General features: G+C 40.6%; 1 protein-coding gene across 1 annotated transcript; it reads left to right on the plus strand.

Moving 5' to 3' along the window:
* Positions 1-2,793: 2,793 nt before the first annotated feature.
* LOC123018217 (lysosomal acid lipase/cholesteryl ester hydrolase-like) lies at positions 2,794-22,172 on the plus strand. The gene is made up of 9 exons (XM_044420075.1): positions 2,794-2,895; positions 6,974-7,091; positions 8,790-8,988; positions 11,105-11,214; positions 12,648-12,784; positions 16,178-16,324; positions 18,399-18,470; positions 19,516-19,581; positions 21,882-22,172. The coding sequence occupies exons 1-9, from the start codon at positions 2,794-2,796 to the stop codon at positions 22,170-22,172; spliced, it is 1,242 nt and encodes a 413-aa protein (XP_044276010.1).
* The last annotated feature ends 442 nt before the right edge of the window (positions 22,173-22,614 follow it).

Below are 22,614 nucleotides of genomic sequence, written 5' to 3' on the forward strand. Positions count from 1 at the left end.
TGATTTAAGCATATGGTGAAATATGTCCTATTAAAATTAATAAGAATTTCAAGTGCTTAATTTGGTTGAATTTCCCTCGATGAATATCCCATCCAAATGACTTTTTAACAATTCAAAATTCATATTCAACATTTGAAATTTAATGAAGTGTTCAATGGCTGGTGCCTGTAAGTAACAAGGGTATTCTAAAAAAAAAAAAAAAAGCAATCTGAAATTACATTCTCAATACTTGAATGCCCCCAAAAGAGCTGTACCAATTCTTTTGCAAGAACTTCTCATGTTCCTGCATTTTTATTTCCATAATGGAATTATTATGTTTTCCTTTTCTATACTGTTATGAAGCGGTCATTTCCTCTTCTGAAAAGATCAGCTCTATTGCATGCCACGGATCTGTAAAGGAACAAATGACTGGGTACCAATATATATGAGGTGCATGTAGGCAGCTGGCTTTACATTAACCAGAATTTCCAGACATACCCCAATGGACTTTCCAGCTGAGGGCTAGTGACGGATGACAAGAGAGGAGCTCAATAATTTACTGTGTATGGATATGGGTTATAATGTGTTTTATGCTTCATGATTTTTTGCTTTTGTTCTTCCCAAATGATAATTGTGCCTTACAGAGGCAGGTGGCGCGGTGGTTTAAACTGCTGTGCTGCTGGGCTGGGTGATCGAAAGGTCGCCGGTTCGAATCTGCACAACGGAGTGAGTTCCCGTTGCTCCGTCCCAGGCTCCTGCCAACCTTGCAGTTCGAAAGCATGCAAATGCAAGTAGATAAAAAGGTACCACTTCGGTGGGCAGGTAACAGCGTTCCGTGCACTTCAGTGTTTAGTCATGCCGGCCACGTGACCAGAGACTGTCTGCGGACAAGCGCTGGCTCCCTTGGCTAGGAAACAGAGATGAGCACCGCCCCCTAGAGTCAGGCATGACTGGACATAATGTAAAGGAGAAACCTTTACCTTTACCTTTACAGAGGCAACATTAATTGACTCACTTTGTGAGTAAGAAGAATTACAGTTAATGCCCTGAACAAACAAGGAAGAGCTGTGAAGCTTTCATTTTGCAGCCTCCACATTTGTGGTTGCTGATTCCTGGGGGTGAGGCTTTGCACCATTAGCACCCTTTCACTGCACTTAAGGCAACAAGAAAGGATAGGTGGATGCGCTATGGCATGCTGGGTTCCTGTGTCAAACACAGGACAAAGGGAATTGTATGTAATTCTAAAATGTAGTAGGAATTTATACAGGTGACCCATACACGCAAAGCGAGGCAAGATTTTAAACAAGAAGATGTTTACACACAGAAAAGCAATGAAGAGATAAGATCGGAACTGGTCTATTAAAATGAAGAGGTGTAGGAGGAGGTGTTGGTAATTATAAAGAGGACATAATTACTATGTGCTGCAGAATATCTTCCTCTGAAAAACTCAGCCAGCTTCTTAAAGTGGATACACAGAACATCAGTGAACGCAAGGCTATTGGGCAGAGATTGAACAGTGGAGCAACCTAGTCCAGGTACAGGAGCTGAAGCTGCAGAGGTGAGCAACAGGTTCTCCAAGGCACAGAAACCCCAAAAGAGCCTGTCTTTAGCTCGAACAAACTCTCTCTCTCTCTCTCTTTCTGTGTGTGTGTGTGTGTTTGTGAGAGAGAGAGATGGGTGGGGGGAGGGAGATTTTTAATCTATCCATTGTCTAAATAGATTTATAATTTCATATATTGTTAAAATTTTCTGTAGATACATCAGGGCTTCATTTGGAACCATGGCACTGCAGAAGGATAAGCTTAAACTCACCCAAACCATTTCTCACTAAAATGGGAAATAGGGGTAAGAAAATGAGGCTCCCCGCAACATGTGATTGGAAATTTGTTGGGGAGGACCAGAAAGAAGGTTAAATAACCCCTTTGCACTGTCCTGTATATAGTTGTGGTTGTAGGAAGGTAAATGCAATAATGATGCATAGTTAAATTAAAGGTGATTAGGAAAATATTTAGTTTGACTTGGAGATCAAGTGGGTGTTTTTGAGTTCTAGTTCTCCAATAAACATGATGTGTGCAAAGACTCTTTTATTAGGAAAATAACATACAAAAGTCCATTATATGTATTTTAGGCACATTTTATAAATTAAAGTGTATTCTCAAAAGTGCACAAAAGCCCATGTGCATTTTAATGCAAATCTTAAACCAAATGTATAGCTAAAGTGATTCTTCCAAACTGACAAATTGAGAAAATAAAAAAAGAACTGACACTTTTGATAATTCCTAGAAGAAAGTCTGACCTGAAGTATTCCGTGCTGTCCATAGATTGCTCCCACACCCTTGTTGGCCATCTGACACCAAAACTTGTTGGCCATCTGACACTGGGAGACAGGGAGGAAGGGCAGGGGCAGCCAGTTCTTAAGCAGCAAGGTAGTCCTCTTCCCAGGCCTCTCACCATTCTTAGAATAATTTCTTTTTTTCTTGATACTGTTTTGTTACTGCCTTTATTACCTTTCTATGCTGCAACACATACTCAGTATTCCAACGCTGAACCCATTTACTTGAAAGTAAGTTCCACAAACTGAAATGAAACTTACTGCGAGGCACACCTGAATGGAAATAATCCTAATGTAGTAAGCTTGTTCCCATGGTTTATCATTAATTTGACAATCTTGAGTCAATACCCCCATTGCATTCTTTTCTGAACCATGCCTTCCCCAATCCGTGTTCTACATTCTTCTCCCATGACAAAGATCTATATTTTCAGAGCCTAGACTTCGTTGTCTGAAAGCACTGGTATTTTTTGGAAGAGTCCACAATGTGGTTGTTTCTGGCAGTGATGTGCTCAATCCAGCAGACTACATTTTCAGAAGAAAGCACAAGACCCAGGCATTTGAACCCTCAACAATTTATGACTATTGTAAGTTGCTCTTTGGGGTGAATTTGGATGCAGTGATTATGCTGAGGGAAGGGGGTGTTTAATTTTCTTTTCAACCTATTTCTTTTCAGCTTGCAGGGACCTTTCCCACCAAACTACTATCCATTCCTGGATAATTTTAGACAGATCATTCCATGAATTGAAAGCGTTTAACTCAGGTCTCCTTCCTAGAGAAGGTATTTATCCTAGGGATTTGTACTGGCATTGTAGTCCCTGCCCCATTAGTGTGTCACATGATGCTCACCTCAACCAGCCCCTTGCACTAGTTCTGCCATTATATTCTAGATGCCCTCAAAATAGCTACATCATATTTTTTTTGCATTTTTTCAGAGGTTCATATTCCACTGTGCTAAATGTATATACTGTGCTGGGAGTGGAGGAGCAGCTTCTGTGGGATGAAAAGTTGTGGGGAATGGTACTGCAGGAGAAAGTGTCATGCTGGACACCTTCTTAGCACTTTCTGCTAATGCATGGGGATGGAAATGCAAATCTGCAAATGGCACGAACTTCTTATACTGGTCCCAGCGATGGGAAGTGGGGAAGGATGCTAATGGCTGAGATCAGCATGGGCAGCCTCAATACAACAGCAGGAACCCTGGAGGAGACAGTGGCTCCTCCCCAGTGGCTTCTCTCTTTCTCGATTGGTGCAGTACTGCTTCTCTGTCCTCCTCACAGCCTTTCTCAATCGTCTCCTTTTCCCTCTGATCTCAAGGAACAACTAGTTGAAAGTACACTCCTCTACATGGCTACTTACTCTTGGGAAAGCCAGCATAGGAAAGAGCTACACTCACTTTGGAGAAGTGCTTCTGGGCAGAGGGGATTGTGGGAGTGAATCTTGCAGGCCTCATGAGAGGTGGGAGAAGACCAAAAGCCATGCCACAACCCTCCACCCCTTCTCTTCTCCATGTTTTTTCTGGATGAGCAGGAAGAACTGTCTATTGCATCATCACCATTAATAGCTGCACTTTTTCACACCAGTGAAGCTGCATACAAGCTTAAGGATGGAAAAACAACTGAAGAAAACTCAAAGGGCAATTTCCTTCACACACATCTGCTTTCAGCTCCTCTGACTGCTCCCACAACTGCATTTGTGTCTGACACAATATCATATTTTCAACACAGTGGAAACCATGCAATATTAATTAGCATGTGCTCCAACACAGGAAAAAATGTTTTATGCAAATACTCAAAGATCACACCTTGACAGATGGAAGGGATTCTAGTGTGGGTTGTCCCTGGGTTTGTTTGTTGCATGGTTAAATGTCAATCTTAAAATCAGCAGGACCAGTATAACAGGAAGCTGTGCCCAAGTACACACATTTTTGTTTGTTGGTCTTAGATATGATCCACTTGTGTGCCTAATTTATCATGCAGATTAGACAGGTTGCTTCACAGCACTGTGGAATGCCGCTGCCTCCTCCTCCTCCTTGGCATTTTGTTGGGCCCAGACAAAATGCACGTTAAAGACCATGTTAAATCAACTCTGTGCCAAACTATAGTGAAAACTGCCACTGGTGCCACATGAGTTGACTGAAACCAGTGTCCATACAGAATCATAAAATACAGTAGAACCTTGGTTTGCTAGCATAATTTGTTCCGGAAACAAGCCTGTAATCCAAAGCACTTGTATAACAAAGTGAATTTCCGTGTACGAAATTATGGAAACTCAGATGATTCATTCTACAACCCAAAAATATTCATATACAATGATTACAATACTGTAATATAATACAAATACAAAGAAAATACAAACTATGAAGAAAAATAAAACAAATTAACCTACAGTTACCTTTGAAAACCTTTGGTGTGAGGGAGACAAGAGAGAGTAGGGTTATTGTGTAGGATGATTTTCACTATCACTAATGGAATCACTGCTATCTATTGGCTGAATGGAATTTTTTTTCACTTGCCAGGGGACTTTGCTTCTCATTGTTTTGAGTTTGATAAAGTTGGTTTTCTCGAAATCCAGGGTACATGTACATATTTGACTACATTAGGCTTTTGCTTCCTTTATAATTACAAATTCAAGTACAGTATTGTTAAGGACAAAAAAACAACCAAAAAAGCCCTCTTGTTCATTGACTGACCCTGAGAGAGACAAGCAACACCAGCAAGTAATTTTATATCTTAAAAAAGAGACTATTTTAAGTGAACACTAACAATAGAGAATGAGCCTATGTCCATTTGGAACCAAACCTCATTCACAGCAAATTTATAAGTTTAGCTTTTTGCAATGATCTGTAACCAAACACACATGCATGCATGAACACACAGGAGAAAACATTCAGTTACTTTTGTACATGGTAATGTTTACCTACACTTCTGGACTGAAAACATCTCCCTCCAGGCTTATCTTTACAAAGGTTGATCTTTTTGGCAAAGGTTTATTTTATATTTTCAGCCTTCTTGTGTCTCTCTGATAGAACACTAAGCAACTGATCCTTGTTGTTTCGTCATCAGGAAAATTATATTCTTCAGCATAGTCACTTTCCCTTAGAGTTCCTGCAGCTGCCACTTTGTCTGCTAGGTCTTCCCTCTTGGTCAGTATCAAGTCATTCCTCTTGCTTCTTCCTCCATTTTCTGTTGGATGAAGTTATCAGCCACACTTGTTATGAATCTTTTGGAGGGGCTGTGTTTGACAGAATTTGTCTCCCAACATATATTGGGAAAATTGAAGTCCCCCATAATAATGACATTATGGTTCCCTGAAACAGTGGCAATTTGTTTTTCAAAAGTTTAATCCTCATTTCCACCTTGACTGGGTGGTCAGTAATAGACTCCAGCTACTGGGTTTTATTCCTTGCTCCAGTTCTTTTAATCCAGATGCTCTTGATGGGACTCCTAAACACATCTTCCTGAATTACTGTGCAGAAATATGTATCTTTAACATATAGTGTGACTGTGCATCCCTTTCTGTTCCTTCTGTTCTTCTTGAACAGGTTATATCCTTCAGAAAGCCAGTGTGGCGTAGCGGTTAAGAGCATGGGACTGGGACTCAGACAATCTGGGTTCTAGTCCCCGCTTGGCCATGGAGCCAACTGGGTGACTTTGGGCCAGTCACAGACTCTCAGCCCAACTTACCTCACAGGGTTGTTGTTGTGGGGATAAGATGGAGGAGGAGAATGATGTAAGCTGCCCTGAGTTGCTGAATTATAGTTGTGGGAGTTGTCCTACTAAGTTTAAGTTATTCATATCAGGTCATATTTGCCCTCATGTATTAAAAGTGAAGGTTCATGCTTTTTGTTTCCCATATTCTGGGCATTAGTATATAGATATCAAAGACCATGTGCTTTGTACTCTGGCTTTCTTCCTACATTTTTTGAAAGACTGTCATTAGGCACTGCCAAAACTGCTTTCTCTGTTGTGGTGCACAAGCCTTTGGCTGTTCTTATGCCCAGGTGTGTCTCTCTCCTCTGTAAGGTTCAGTTTAAAACCCTCCTGATAAACTTCTTCATAGTCTGGCCAAACACATTCTTTCTAGTCCTTGTAAGGTACAGCCTATCAGTTGCCAGCAGTCCATCTTCCATTAGGTGTAGCCTGCAGTTTCAAAGTCTGATGTGATTTTATTAGAGCTCTGCTTGGCAGTGTCATTTGTTCTCACATATCTAAGGAAGCAGTGATACGTGCCAGTGGGCTAGATGAGCCTCGTTAATCTGTCCTCCAGGGAGACAGCATACCTGGGGAGTTCACAGATCATCCCAAGATACATGATTTTCCAAGTGTGATTTGATTTCATTTCCTGTTACCACCAAACTATTCATTTTTATGACTCTTACAGCACAAAGATTGCATTTAGGGCATCACATATTTAATATCACTTTTGCCTAAATTTGTAGTGCAAAAAACTTTGGACATTTGCCCAATATTCCTGACCCACATTCCTACTCACAATGCACACCAGCTCTCAACAGCAAGAGAGCTTATGAAAGATGGGTCAAAAAAGGCATGTGTAAAAAAAAAAGTCTATCACCTTACAAGAGCTTAGGGCTAATAATGTTACTCAACAATACTTTTACCTATGTGCTTTTGTTTGGGACAAATATGGTACTTTTTTTTGCAGAGTGAAATCATTCATTACTGGGGATACCCTCACGAAGAATATGACATTCTCACGGATGATGGCTATTACCTGAAGGCAAACAGAATTCCTTACGGGATACACAGTCCCAGGAAATCTGGTATTTTGGTAGTATAATATTAATGTCTGTTTGATTCCTTGAAGATATCATTATCTCTACCCTAATATCTAAAACAAGGGAAGGAGTACCTCTAGACTCAACACCTTCTCCTCCCAGTGCACTGACCGTGTGGCAAAGGTGTGTGTTTGCGACAGAGAATGAGAGCTAGTAGGGAGAAAGCAGGATACAGAGCAGGAAATGGTCTGGGAAAGGTCATGCAACTGCAGAAAGGCTGCAGTCTTCTCCACAGTTGTGTTTTCTGCCCCTTCATGCTGGTCAATATATTTATAAGAAGAATCAGTGAAATGTCAGTGTACTGTGGTGATCTGAGGGACTGGAGACCTGGGAGATCCATGTTTTAGTTCCCACTGGGCTATCTGGACAGGCAGAATTAGCAATGGTAACCCATGCTCTGGTAAGCTCGTGCTTGAACTACTGTGATGCGCTGTTTGTGGGGCTCCCTTAAAACAGTCTGGAAACTTCAGCTGGTACAAAATAGGGTAGCCTATCTTCTGACAGGGATGGCATCAGCCCTGTGCCTTATCAACTGCACTGGTTACCAATCAAAGCCCAGGCTCACTTTAAGGTGCTTACATGGATGCATAAAGCCCTAAACGGCTTAGGGTCTGGATGGCTAAAAGAATGCCTCCTCCCGCACATCCCTACCTGAACCCTAAGACCATCTACAGATGTTCTACTTCATGAGGCCCATTTTTAAAAAGGTGGCTATAAGGGGAAGGGCCTTTTCAACTGTGGCACCCCAATTACGAAATCAGCTTCCCAGGGAGGTATGCCTGGCATTGACCCTTTATACATTTCAGCACCAAGTTAAAACCTTTTTATTTTCCCAACATTTTTGTTGCTGAATAGAAGACTCTGATTTCATACTGGTTTTTATTCATGCAATAATAGGCTGTTGTTGACCAGTTGTTATTGTGTATTGCATTATTATTATTAGTAGTAGTAGTAGTAGTAGTAGTAGTAGTAGTAGTAGCAGCAGCAGCAGCAGCAGCAGCAGCAGCAGCAGCAGCAGCTTAATTTTACTTGAATTCTTATGAGTATTGTGGATATGTTATAGTCTTATGTTTGATGTGATTTTGAATAATTTTACACTATTCTGAGAGTGTTTACTATAGAACTGTATATAAAATTTTTAAAGTAAATACATTAATGAATCGCATTGGCTGACTTTGGGCCAGTCACTGCCTCTCAGCCTAACCTACCTCACAAGCTAGCTGTTGTGAGGATAAAATCAGCAAACAGACTTGGGCTTCCCACAAGAGGAAAAAAAGGCACATAGAACTGCAATGTGCTGGTGGTGGTGATGATAATGCAGAACTGAATGGGAAACCAGGGTTACACATAAACTGTTAAGTACTTATTTTCACAAATTTATTTATCCTGGAATCACGTGAAAATAGAAAAATCTGCTCTTGAATGTACATGAACAATATTGGAGTTCCTTAATGTTGGGACATAGTGCAAAAAGGTACATTATTCCTGAAAAGTCATTCAGCAATAAGTAATCCTTGGTCTGCAAAAGAGAAATTACTTTCTTCTATAAATGTGGCAGTTTGCTTCAGTGAATCCAGCAGTTGCCACATCAGTGGGAATTTTGGATCCTTCAAGCAAATTAAAAAATCGTAGGGGTTGTATGCACAAAGGCTCTCCTCAAATGCCCCTTTGCTTCTTTTCCAGGGCCTATACCAGTTGTATTACTGGTACCCGGTTTAGTGGCTGAAGGTAGAAGCTGGATTGCAAATCTTCCCAACAATAGCCTGGGATTCTTTCTAGCAGATGCTGGCTATGATGTCTGGATAATAAATAACAGAGGTACCACCTGGTCAAGAAGGCACCAGAACTTTACAATTGACCAACAAGAATTCTGGAATTTCACGTAAGATCTAGCCTAAGCTTATACTGCACTCTGGATGGATTGCCATTGTGGAATATAGAAACAGAGTCCTTTTACTTTGTAGCAAAGGCTATTAAAACAGCCCAATAGGGATGGAGCGTGTTCAAAACAAGTGCATATTTGGCTAACTGGCTGTAATTTCCACACTTGAACATTTTGCTGTTTGTCTCATTTGTTTTGGCTACGAACCTATATGTATTGACCTAGGAGTAAGCTCTCTTAAATGCAATGTCTGGGTTCACGCATCACAACAAACAGCACTTTATAGTTAGAACAGCTGACAGATTTTTACCTTGGTGTGCCTCACAAAGGCTTATGGTGGTAAACTTCCTCACTTCCACCAGCAAATTCCCTCTCAGTCCTCTAGGCAGTGCCTGGGGAGACATGCGGGGAGCAATAAGGGTCTTCTCTTTGACGGCCATGATTGTGGGCTGAATTTGGTTCAGCTGAATCCCCTGCAGACCACACCGTTTTTGTTCCGGCTTGTGAGGGAGGCATTCCCCACCTGGTGCCTGAGAATGGGGTTGGGATGAACTGTGTCAGAACCGCCCCCCCCAGCATCCCTTCCTCTAGTGCCTAGCCTGAAGAGGGGCCAAGCTGAAAGGAAGGCAGTGAATGCTCGCACAGTCCTGGCTGTGCAACAGGCAACCTTCTTCCACGTCAGCAACAGCTATAGCTGGCCCAGGGGTACAATGCTGCTGCTCTGTGGTTGAGGGGGTGCTTTCCTAGTGAGCACCCCATGACCGCCTTTCTTTGGCAGAAGGAGCAGCCATGGTTTGCATGGCCACTCCTGGCACACAAGCAGCCATTGCTGCACAGTGCATGGGTCTTGCTTTCTGGCAAGCATCCATGAACAGTGGGCCTGCTTGCCAGGACTCAGGCTCTGAGTCTCCCACAGCGGTGTGGAGTCCAAGGAGCTAAGACAGATTCCTGATCCCAGCTGAGGGAAGGGGTGGGGCAGGCTGTGGGTTGGAGAGGCATCTCTTGCAAGCGGGAGCAAGAGGGGTCAAGTAGGAGAGTCAGCTCAGCAGCACTGGCCAACTGATCCCTGCTGACACAGGTGAGGACCTTCTCGCAGGTGTCTGGCAAGAGGGCTACAGCACTGCACCTTTCTGCAATGCAGCTCAGCTGGTCATCTGCTCCTGCCCAAAGACCTTCAGGGCAGGAGCAGGCAGAGCAAGATGCCTGTGCACACAAAGGCAGCTGTCATTCTGGCTCTCACACCACAATGGGTTGCGTTTTCCAGATTCAGGTGACCCAAACAGCTTTTGAGGTTTGGTGAAACCATGCAGTAGAATATTGTTTCTTTTTGTGGTTTCTAAAGACCAGAAGTACCACAATGAAATACTATAGCTGACCGACAGTGGTAGACATAGCTTAGAATTGCATGGTAAATTCCTTGCCTCATGGAAAAATTCATGGATTCCACATTCTGGATTAACAGCGCTTTATTATTATTTTTTCTTTATTGGTACATTCCAAAGAAAAAGTCGTTATAACACAGATTATTATTAGGATAATTATTAGTATTAACAACAACAACATCATCATCTTCAAGATATATAATCTATACAGTGTTTTAGTCCCAGGCAGTATTCCATTCTCCCATCTCACATTTCTTAAGCCAGCTTTAGAGCTGAGAGAAATAAGTAAAAATTTGAATTTTAAAACTAATCTTTTTTATTTAATAATTAAAAGTTTAGAAACTTCCTCCATAAGGAAAGAAGAGGAAAACCAACGATGAGAGAGATCAGTTCCTTAAGCCTTGACTTTACACAGCCTTGACTTTACAATATATGTGCAGGGCTGTCAAGGAGAGCACATTTTGGAAGGGATTCATTCACAGGTTTCCCATCAAGGCACAAAATAACAACAACATTGAAATATGCCACTCTGAAAGCTAATAGGGCAACTTTAAATAAGATATAGATGTTGAAATATGAAAAATATACTTTCTCTTTGTTTAACTGCTTACACAGAATAATCTTCTAACATTGTCCAAACGACAGGTTCCGCACGTCTGCAGGCTGTATATTTTATACTATTATACTCAAATATAGATGGGATAAATTTCAACTATACTGTGTATCTGTTACAGCTTTCATGAAATGGGAATCTATGATATTCCTGCAGCCATAAACTTTATCCTGCAGAAGACTCAGCAAGATGGATTATATTATCTTGGCCATTCCCAGGGTGGTGCAATTGGTAAGTTGAGAAGAAAGGAGTGGAGTTATTTCATTATGTTGTTTTGCGTTGCCAAAGACTTTTCTGTTTTGGTTCAATGCCCAAAAGCAGAAACAACATTTTTAACATTGCAAAAAAGTAGAGTTTTTAATACATTTCTGTAGGAAGTGTTTTCAGATTCAAGCTCTCATCATTCAGGCTGAGGTTCAGGTCATTCACAGTGACCAGCACAAGCAGGTGTCCTAGTCGCTCTCAGTTTTGCAAGGTTTCCACACTGCTAGCATGGGGAGAACCTGCAAAAACTCAGTGACAGGAAGCAGGGCTTCATTTGACATGTATCAAATGTGCCTACCTACTCCTAGGTTTTGCTGATTACTGAGCCACTAGGAACCCAGGGTCAATTGGAAAGCAGTGCACACTTGGAAACCATTTTCCACTCAAAAACACATGGGGATCCTGCTTGGAAAAGGAAGCTGTAGGTGGATGTCCCCCAAAACATTTTTTTGCTTGGTCTGTTTTTCTGTGGCTCTGAGTTATCCATACTTGGAAAACAGGGCAGCCCAAAGCTAGACGAGAATCCCCTACCAAAGATTCTGATGCTATGGGTCTGTTCCCCACACTCCCATAGCTATCTTTTTACTTTGCCTCCAAACTGGGCTTTGCAAAGTGATACATCATTCATTTTTGGAATGTATTTGTTATGTTGCCTTCATTCAGATGGTCAAACAAATGCTAAAACAAGCCATGGCTTGTTGGGATGGCTTAAACACCATAGCTTATAAACTACTCCAAAATCACCCTGGGTTTAGAAAACATGCCAAGGCCATGGTCCGTAGCATGAAACTGGTCAAAGCATGAACTTGAACAGATATTAGCTAAACTCTCCTAAGCTGATGTCAGTTGTCTGAGTTCTTCCAAAGTCTGAGCCAGTCCAAGGGCTTGGGAAAATCCTGCCAACCATCTGTGACCATTCTTCTCATCTTGTAAAACAACTCCCCAAAACATAGTTCCCTCCCTTCACATTCTGCACTTCTGTAATGGCGGCAGCAGCAGCAAAGGCACAGAGGGAGAGGAGAAAAGGACATTTTCCCTCTTGCTCTGTCACTGCTGTGAGATTTAAAACTCTTTGAGACAGGATTCGAGTAAGTACATCTCACACTGCACAGGCCAGAAATCATACTGTGTTCATGGACAAAATTCTGCCCAAACAAAAGTGATCAAAATGCTACATACACTCAAACTGAATATCTATTAAAAGCATAAATAGGGCTTATAGACTGAGATTGCAGAAGCCCCTGGCAAAGAAAGGCATGCTGTTCTGGCATCCATTCTTGGTGCTCCAGAAGTCAAACTCAAAGGTAGTAAAGACCAAAATATGTATGTATATATATTGAACCCTTCCCTTTTAAAATATTTTACAGCTGCTCATTTATCAAATTGTCTCTTTTCTGTAGGTTTTATTGCCTTTTCAGAATTGCCACAGCTTACTGAAAAAGTCAAGCTCTTCATGTCCCTTGCTCCTGCCTATACACTTGCAGGCCTCAAGGGGCCCATGAAAATGGTTCTGTCACTTTCTGATGGATTAAAAAAAGTATGTATCTTATGTGTGTGTGTGTATGTGTGTGTATATATATATTTATTAAAACATTTTTATGCCGCCCCTTTCGCCGAAGCCTCGGGGTGGCTTACAACAATAAATTAAAAAATAATTATAATATTAAATTAAAAATATAAAGATTAGATTAAAAATACAAAAATACAATATAAAATAAGCCGCCCTGGCCAGATGAAATCCAATAATATTAACAGTTAAAATGCCGCTTAAATAAAAAGGTCTTCGCCTGGCGCCGAAAAACAAATGACGGCGGCGCCAGGCAGACCTCTCTGGGGAGCGCATTCCATAACTTAGGCGCCACCACAGAGAAAGCCCTTCTCCGAGTACCCACCCTCCTAATTTCTTTCACGGAGGGTTCCCAGAGAAGGGCCTCTCCCGCCAATCTCAAGGGGCGGCCGGGCATATATGGATGTAAGCGCTCCTTCAGGTAACCAGGACCCAAGCCGTTTAGGGCTTTATAGGTCATCACCAACACCAATATATTAGCATATTGACTCATCATTTCAACATTTTTCTTGTGTGTGTTTAGTGATGGGTAATCACCCACTGCAATCCTCTTTGTAAATATTGAGTTTGAGGTGGGCGGGAGGCAGAATCCTGACTGGATGAAATCAAAGGGTTTATTTGGTCCATAGACCTTTTCACAAATTAGTATAATATTAAAACAATAAGAGTTATACAACAAAACAGAGTCTGAATGCACACTCTTGAAAGCATCAATTAAAACATGCATATATACAATTTAAAAAGGAGATCATACCATTGATCTCCCAGGAGTATCATTTGTTTAATTCCATCCAATAGCCACAGACCCTGGAAAGCAGGTGGTGTAGTTCAAAACAATTTCTAAAAACACAAATATTTCACTGCTTGCTCTGTTTGAACCTTTTTAATGCAAGCCAACAGTTATGATACACAAAATAGTGTAGTTATACAATGGCCCCTAATAGCAGTATGTAAATTACATTCCAAGAAAACATGTTCTGCTTTAGCAACATGTCCTGACCATCAAGGACACAGTCTTCATGTAAATAGATTTTTTTACAACAATTCTTCCATAACTGCTGATGGAGGGCAAATAACACAAGCAGTTATATATGCTCTCCTGGAGTTAACTAAAGCTAGAAGCTGGAAGCAGCTTGCCAATACATAGTCTGATATTGCCTGTTTATACACAGTTTGTCTTTGACTGTGCCGTCTCCAAATGAATATCCAGTAGGCTGCTTTTCATTTGTCACCTTGCCTATATAGATTACATGGTTTTACCTAAATTAGTGATACAGACTCAAATGCTTATATAAAATCCACACACACTAGATATAGTTCCCTTTGAGATGCTTTGGGATATTTCTCCTACAGATGATATTGAAGTATTCCCTGATCTAGGGCTGAACAATCCTTTCTGAAGCAGGCCTGCTCTGTCCCAGTGATATTTTTCTCCATTAATTTGAGTTACTGATAATCAGCATCAAACTTCCATATAACAGATAAAAGGCTTATGGAGCACTATTTTTCTGGATCTGTCTGTGCAATATCTCACTACCTTTCCTATAAAGTGGACCAATTATCACTTTTGTACAGCTGGAGACAATTGGGCCTGCTTTATCTCTGTGGTAAAAGGTTTCCACTATCCTTCCATGTTTTCCTTCAGTAATTCTGCTGGTATACAGCATTTTCAGGTATTTCATTAGATTTATCATTTCTAATTCTGTCACAGATTCTCATGAAAATGAACTCTTCACCTTCTTTTTCTAATAATACTCCCCCTTTTGCTTTGTTTATAGTGTTAAAAACAGAATGGAAGTGACTCTCCCACTGTTGCTGATAGGCAGCAAATACTAATTCCATTCATTCCACAAGGCCCTGAAAACAGTAGACCAAAAAATCCTACTCCTAGTACATGAGGCCTCTATCAAGAAAGACCAAATTTCCTTTTATTTCTCTTCAAGAATTGAGGCTGTATATTCATTTTTCTTTTCTTTTTATATTGCTTTTAAGTTGAAAGGAAGACACTGGAAGTACCAGTTAGATGCTCTATACTGGATAAGGCTCCTCTATAAATTTTAAGAGTATATTTTTCATCATACCAATAATAATCTAGCACTAATATTCTTTCTTTGCTGCCCTGCTTCTTTTGATATAAGTCAATCATATGAAGCAAGTGAATAATTCAAAAGACTAATTTATGGATTCTTTTAGTTCCCTCAGCTCTGGAAAATTCAAGACCACACACACATTTTTGTTCAACTCCATGGCCTATTTTAGGCAGCTTGTCTGTGCCTTCAACTGACCTCAGTGCAGCTGCATGTGCTGATGTTCATGTTGTTATGCACCATCAAATTGTCTCTGACTTATGGTGACCATACAAATAAAAGCCTTCCAAAATGTCCTATCCAGGACAGCCCTGCTTAGCTGCTATTTAATTAGACAATAAATGAATTCAATATTACTGAAGGAAGCTACAGGCTTGTCCCTGCTTCCTTCCAGTACTCCTTTAGCTTGCTTCCTTCATCCTCCAGCATGAACTGACAACACAGTTTGTTTCAGTGGACTGAGATTCCTCAGAATTTTCTAGCAAATGTTTCTGAGATTTGGTTGTGCTTATTATTGCTTAGTGGGTTTGCTTGTTTGTTTGTTCCTCCCAACTAGAATTCTACCTCCCTCCCAAGATCCCTGCTCCCAAATTTGCCAGCCACAATTATGGCAGAAAGGTTTTGGAAGCGTTTTCATTTAGTCCAAGTTCCTTCTCACTCATTTCTTTCTTCCCTTAATCACATTTATTTCATTTTCCAACCCCTTGCATATTTGTCTAAAGCTGGTCTTTATCACATGTTGTAAATTGAATCAACTCTTCCAAAATGCTGATTTTGCCGGTTAAGTCAATGAGGCCCAATAAATGCCAGGCTGCTCAGTGTTTTCCATGAGGAGCTTTCTTTGGCCAGGCAAGCATCCTTGTTTTGTTTTTCTGAGAAGGGCTGCTTTTGTTCCAAACTGGAACATACTAGTGAAAACACATTTTGAGCACTGGCAAAGGAAAAGAAATTGAGAGCCAGTGTGGTGTAGTGGTTAAGAGCATGGAACTGGGACTCAGGCGATCCTGGTTCTAGTCGCCGCTTGGCCATGGAGCCAACTGGGTGACTTTGGGCCAGTCACAAACTCTCAGCCCAACCTACCTCACAGGGTTGTTGTTGTGGGGATAAAGTGGAGGAGGAGAATGATGTAAGCTGCCTTGAGCCCTTTGCAGGAAAAGGGCAGGATATAAATAATAATAATAAAAAATTAATGAAGGGCCTCCTCTGCTGATCAGAAGCCACTATTAAAACCTGATCTAAAGAAATTCACAAGAAATGACGCATTTTTGTTTTACAGAAAATATGGGGCACAAAAGAATTCCAGTTTTTTAGTAAAAGGATGAAAACCATAAGTACTCAGTTGTGTAGCTATCCAGGAATAGACGAACTCTGTCTCCAACTAATTTATCTTTGTGCGGGTTTTAATGATGGAAACCTAAATGTGGTAAGTGAATTGTATGATTTTATTAAAATTCTAGCTAAATAAAATTATCAAGATTCCAAATAACCAAAATAGAAAGCAAAACAAATTACAGTCATTCCAGACTCCATTACAGGGCACTCACATGCAAATGGAAGGCTGAACAATATTCTTAATTGCCAAAATTCTCTGAATTCCACCTGGAAGCTTCATTTATCTTGTTTTTTGACTTCCTTTGCACTCTTTTTTCCAATTCTCTTGAATGAGAACATTGCACATCTCAAGCACAAAAATGCATTTTCTCTTTTTTTTTTAAGTGCACTGAAATACAAACATTTTTGGAAACCAAGACCTCATTTTTGTAGTTGCTTCTGCAACAGGTGTAAATAATTAGTTGAAAGATCAATTATGTTCTCTATCTGAACCACAATTGTTGAATTAAGATCTACAAAGTGAAGTAGTTCAGGCTCCTCCCTATACCAGCCTCATGCCCGTAGGGTATTTTTCTTTAGAGTAAAATAGCAATTGATCATTTCTTTAAAAGTTTAAAGGGTGAATCTTACAAGGCAAATTTCCAACAATTTATTCAGAATTGTTTTAATATATTATTTCACAAGATTGGATTTAGCTAGTGTGTACTTGTAGGAAGTTCACCTAATTCCAACTTCCTTACACTATGGGGTCATGAAATTAATTTTTTTTCTACTAAGTCTGTGGCATACTATTTATGTGATCACTTAGTAATCACAACACACTTATTGATAGTGTCAGATCATACATCTCCAAACAGTAGTGGTACAAATTTTCAGACATTTCAGTATCTGTTTTCTTTGTTATACGTAGTATGTAATGTGATATGTAGTTACTATTTTCTTCACGTTTACAGCAATGGACTGTTCACTTCTTTGCACATACATAAACTTCATTTACACTTCTGTAAGTTGCACCTCCAGTCCATGTTCTTTATTGTATGCTCAGAAATATTTTTTTAAATCTTTTATACAATTTGATATTTTTGGAAGTTAACTTTAATTTTGAGCTTGGTAAAAGTGAGGAGGTTCTTCAAATTGCAGCATTTTACTTACACCATGCTATCATTTAGAGCTGGGGTCCTCAAACTTTTTAACAGGGGGCCAGTTCACTGTCCCTCAGACTGTTGCGGGGGTCGGACTATAGTTTGAAAAAAAAATGACCGAATTCCTATGCACACTGCACATTAAAATAATTAAAATTAATTAAAATTAAAAAATTAATTTAAAAATTCAAAAATGTTTGCTCTGCTCCCACCGACCCTGGGGGCAGCCGCTCGATGGCGGTGGTGGCTCGCCCATTGAAGGCTGTGGCTCTCGCACCTCCGCCGCAAGCCGTGGCCGCCTCATCGAGCCTGGGGGCAACCTTCTATGGGCAAGCCGCAGCCTTCAAGCAGCTGCCCCCGGGCTCAGTGAGGCAGCCACAGCCTGGGGACATGGCTCACATAATTAACAATAGATTTAAAAAGTTATATTTTCTTACCTTCAATCCTCTTTTAGCATCTTTGTCTCTCTGTTCCACCCAACTCTCTTCTGTTTCCCGCTCCGTATTCTCAGTCTGTATATGCATGCAACGACGGGCGGGGGACGGGGGGGGAGATCAGGCACATGAGCAGTCAAGCTTTTACAATTAGGCACATGCACTGGCTCTCTGCTCATTTTCAAAGAATGCCTGCGCTGGCTCAGAGCTTTTGGACTCGCTCGGAGATCATTCTGAGGCGGGCTGGATGAATGAGCATAGATTGAGGACTCATGATTTAGAGCTTCTAATTTGTTGATACTGGAACCTGTGAAATAGCTTGTTCTCTCCCATCCTCTCAGTTATCATTTTGTACTCGTTAAATGCTTGGTTAACAATAAAATATGTATTGTTACTAAATGGCACTTTCTTCTAGCAAATTTTCTCACCTTTCTCACCTTTCAAATTTACTCTCACACACTGCCTCATTTATCACAGCAATCACAAATACAGTATCACAAATACTATAAACCCATTTAGTAATATTTATTATTCATTAGCTTCTTCAGATCTGCCAGAAAAGCACATTCTAAAACTATTGCTTTTTCAGAGTCGAGTAGATACATATTTGGGAATCTATCCTGATTTTTCTTCTGTAAAAACAATAGTTCACTGGAGCCAGGTAATGTTTAATGCTTTTTTTTCTTCTGTGTTTCAAAGGACTATACATAATATTTGCTCTTTGTCTGTAAGATAAATGAATTACACCTGACTTCCCCATCTAGTCTGCCAGTTTCCCCCCAGACCAGAAATTCCATTTTTCAGTACTCTGTAGAGAATAGCTACTACCAGTAGTAATTGTAGATAACAGCTTTTCCTTTCAAGAGAAAGGGAGGAGCTACTGATTCAGGCATGCTTACTTTTGGGGCTTGTCCTGTTTTCAGGTTGGTAGATCAGGAGAGACTTCTACTTTCTTCTGAGTAGATCTCCAGATCTACTATTTGGATGCTGTTTGAAAAAGCTGCTGAGTGATTCAGTCCTGCTTTCTTCTATTTAGTTCTGAGGGATAAGTAAATTAACAAAAATTGAACTTGTCACAGTTCTCCAGATTATGCAACAAAGCGCATTCTGATTCATATTCATAACAGGTTCTGAGGGGTTCTTTATAGTTTGCATGTAAACCATGCATATTTGGGTGCATGTTTTTCCCAGAAGTATGCATCAGTTTTGTGTCTTCTTTGAACAGATGCATTTTCTCCCCTTTATTAAAGTGTATTTGTGTGCAGTTTTCAAAATATGCATTGTGCCTTTTCAAATGTGTGCATAATGTCAAATGTGTTGCCAGTTTATGAAACGTATCACACACTTGGAAATGTATGAACTTGGACCACTGATTGCATCCAAGTCTGCTTTTGGATCCAGGATGTATGAATTGGGTAAACAACATTTGATAGTGAGCTGAAGTGAATTTCTTATACATCCCTATTTCTGAGCAGGTTTAAAATGGACAGTCCACTTTGCTCTTGTTATATGAACTTTACCTTTGGCCCACAAGACCTTTCCAAAGAGAAATCTGGCTCTTGGAAGAAAAAGGGTCTCCTCTGCCTTGTTTTGTGTCTAATATGCAACATCCTTTTTTAAAATTTTATCTTCTGTATTTTAAGTTTTATTTTATTTACCTTTTAAACTTACCAAATGAAATCTATGCATAATTCTTTTCTTTTTAGGTTTCTAAATCAAAAGAATTTAAATATTTTGACTATGGAGCTAAAAACAAAGCGATATATAACACGGTAAGGAAAGTGGCAGTGATCATGGTGATTTGCTGGATATTAAGTTTTCAGATGAAATGAGTGGTTTTGACTGCTGTTGAAAATTCATAGTTAGCATTGCTTTATAAACAGTTTTCCACATCTTGGAGAATGATGCAACACAGAAAACACATCAAAGCAGGAAAAATAATCTGTTGAAATGCTCTTCTAGATGTACAAAATAGCTATCCATGCTCCTTTAGGTCCTGGGCATTGCTTCTTTTCCACTTTTTACTGCACATTGTCCTTCTCTTCTGTAAACTGTCACATGCCTTTTCTCTTAATGACTCTACTCATGCCTACTTCCTCTGTCTCTTTCTGGTGCAACTTCCATTACATTCATTCTCTGTGCGTGTATGTATATATGTATAGGCAAAATCCGATCCAGATGCTGATAGCCTTCTAAACTCAGAGGAGCGCAGGTGTCCTTTGCAGGGTGAAGGTGACGTGGGGGTTGTAAGGAATGAAATCCAAGCAGTGGCGATATGGGAGGCAAAGTACCAAGCAGTAATACTTCATTACGTTCTTGCAAGGGCGGGCGCCCACCACACAGGCAGCGCGCCGTTTTCACACAAGACATTGCTTTTTAGTCCCTTTTCCTGGCTCGCAGACCCTGCCTCTTTTCTCCCATTGGCTGGGTTACTAAGAGTTCACAATCTTCTTCATCCGCCTACATCATACTACCCCTTGATTTGGTCCCCCTCCCACTCATACATCCCATGTTCATGCTAATGAGCCCATTACCTATGAGAGGTGTGTCAGTTATTATTCATAAGCCTAATAAGCGTGCGCACTACTTTCTAAGAGTTCACTAGGTCGTCTTGGCCTTGTAACCATCTCGCTTGATGACCACTTATTTCCCAAATCTTGTAGGAGGATGAGATAGGAAAACAGTCCTTCCTCCAAGCTCATTATGGCTAGTTGTAAGAGGCAATCAATTTCCTGCTCCCTTTGCAAAAGGTGATGATTTTGCCATTGTCCCTCCCCACCTCACCTCACTTGTGTTCTTCAGGGCTTTGATGTAAGAAGCACTAATATTTTTGTTACAACTTTCTACAGGGTTCTATCCTCAGGCCTTTTATTTCACCCTGGCTTCAATCTTCACCTTCCTACTTAGCAACAGTATTTTTTCATTTCTCACAGGGTTGCTTCTGCATCCTCTCACCCTGCAAAGTACTTAGACTGCCAATTTTGACCACGTATCTGCAGTGCTTTGTGGGCGGTGTGGGGAGAAAGAAGCTAAGGCACCCTGCAAATACCGCATGGCATGGCTCTGCCTGTCACTCCCTTCCTGCCCTGGAATGCTCACACTGCCCTGGCTGTGAGGTCACAGTTGTGACCTCAAGAAACAGCCAGCACAGTTTCTTTCTGCACCAGCTGTGAGGTGGGGTAGAAAGTTCTCAGACTGAGAGTCACATCTCTGACCTTAGTCTGACTTTCCAATGCTGGAGGTAGGATCCTAAAAGCTCCTCTGGCTTGTGACATACTATCTAGCAGTCATAGGATCAAGATGTTATTAATTTTCAACATATCAACATTGTTTTAAATGATAATGCTTAAATATTCCTACATGTAGGAAAGAACAATGCAGCTAATTAGGTTCTAACAGGACAATCCTATCCATGGGTGTTCATGGGTGTTAGAAAATTAATGCTTGCAGTGGGGGGGTGGGGACAGCTACAGGACTGGTCAAAACATTTCCTCTGGTTGGGAATGTTGGCACCTGGGAGGGTATGGGAAGTTCCCCTTTGAGTCTGGTGACAAAGCTTTAATCTCAGAAGAGGAGATCCAAACTTGGATTCCCTTTCCCTGCTCCTGCACAAAATCAGAAGGGGAGAGGATGAAGGGCATGGTGTGGGCTGAGCAAGGCAGGGTCTGAATCTGAAGGAGCTAAAGCCCTCCAAGCTCAGAACTATGTTCTCAGAACAGGGCAACATTCAGACCACACACAGCTATTATTTCATTCCTATTGCAACCAGTGGTAGAGAAATGGTTAAGACAATGCAGGAAAAGTTACTGATACTGCTCCACCCTCATTTTCTCCTGTGAACAGTGGACCAACAAAGCTTAGAAAATGTCAACATTCTTCAACTTCAGAGTGTTCTGGTACAAATCCTGGATGTGCTGTCATCTGTATGGCCATGGCATGCGTTCATGTAGCTTAAATATCCTACACCCATACCTTTCACATGGGAATTGTGATGAAATACCTGAAAAACAAGGTTCTTTGTCAAATTGATCGATGAAACTTATTTTCCTATTTTGCATCTTTCCTTCAACAGAGCAACCCTCCATTTTATAAAATAGAAGACATGATGGTGCCAACAGCCATATGGAGTGGTGGAACAGACATTGTTACAACTGCTAAGGATGCTGACCAATTGCGCCTTCGCATCTCCAATTTAGTTTTCAACAAGACTATACCTGAGTGGAACCATGCTGATTTTATCTGGGACACTGAGGCTCCAAAATACCTGTTCCCAGAAGTGCTTAATCTCATGCAGATGTACCAATATAATATTCCTTATCAAAGTGGACATTTCTTTTCATTTTCTGAGAGAAAATGCCTTTAAGATTCCCTTTCTTAATTAAACTGTACTTTTACAACTTGGTCTTCACCACTTGTTTCTTTCTAGTTGATTAAACTGCTGGGAAGGGGAACTGATTTACCAGACACAAGAAAGTTATTAAAAAAAACACAGCACGTAAGAAGGAAAAGCTGCTTTTTGCAGGGGCATTCAGAAATGTTTCTGGTTAAGATCTGAAATGTGTACAGATCCATATCTATATCTGCTCCATAGTGTAATCACGTTACATAACTATGACAAATTATGATTGCTTTTTAGTATGTTTTCAATCCAAAATGCCATGCTTTAAAATGGTGGAATTAGAATTACATATTGCTTTGGATAAGAACATTCTTGACCAGAATTATTTGCAGAAGTATTTGCAAAGTAGGAGCCATTTCAGGTTAGCAATATTATACTGAGAAGAACCCCAAAAGAAAACCAAATA

The sequence above is a fragment of the Varanus komodoensis genome, unplaced genomic scaffold, assembly GCF_004798865.1.
Source record: "Varanus komodoensis strain SLA01 unplaced genomic scaffold, ASM479886v1 scaffold11, whole genome shotgun sequence".
NCBI classification, from domain to species: domain Eukaryota; kingdom Metazoa; phylum Chordata; class Lepidosauria; order Squamata; family Varanidae; genus Varanus; species Varanus komodoensis.

What these genes read in the sequence shown, in the direction of transcription:
- LOC123018217 (XM_044420075.1), top strand. Translation starts at nt 2,794, where the DNA reads ATGTGGTTGTTTCTGGCAGTGATGTGCTCAATCCAGCAGACTACATTT. An exon ending in CTCAACAATTTATGACTATT is followed by an intron (nt 2,896 to 6,973) that starts GTAAGTTGCTCT and finishes TTTTTTTTGCAG; the next exon opens with AGTGAAATCATTCATTACTG. An exon ending in CAATAGTTCACTGGAGCCAG is followed by an intron (nt 18,471 to 19,515) that starts GTAATGTTTAAT and finishes TTTTCTTTTTAG; the next exon opens with GTTTCTAAATCAAAAGAATT.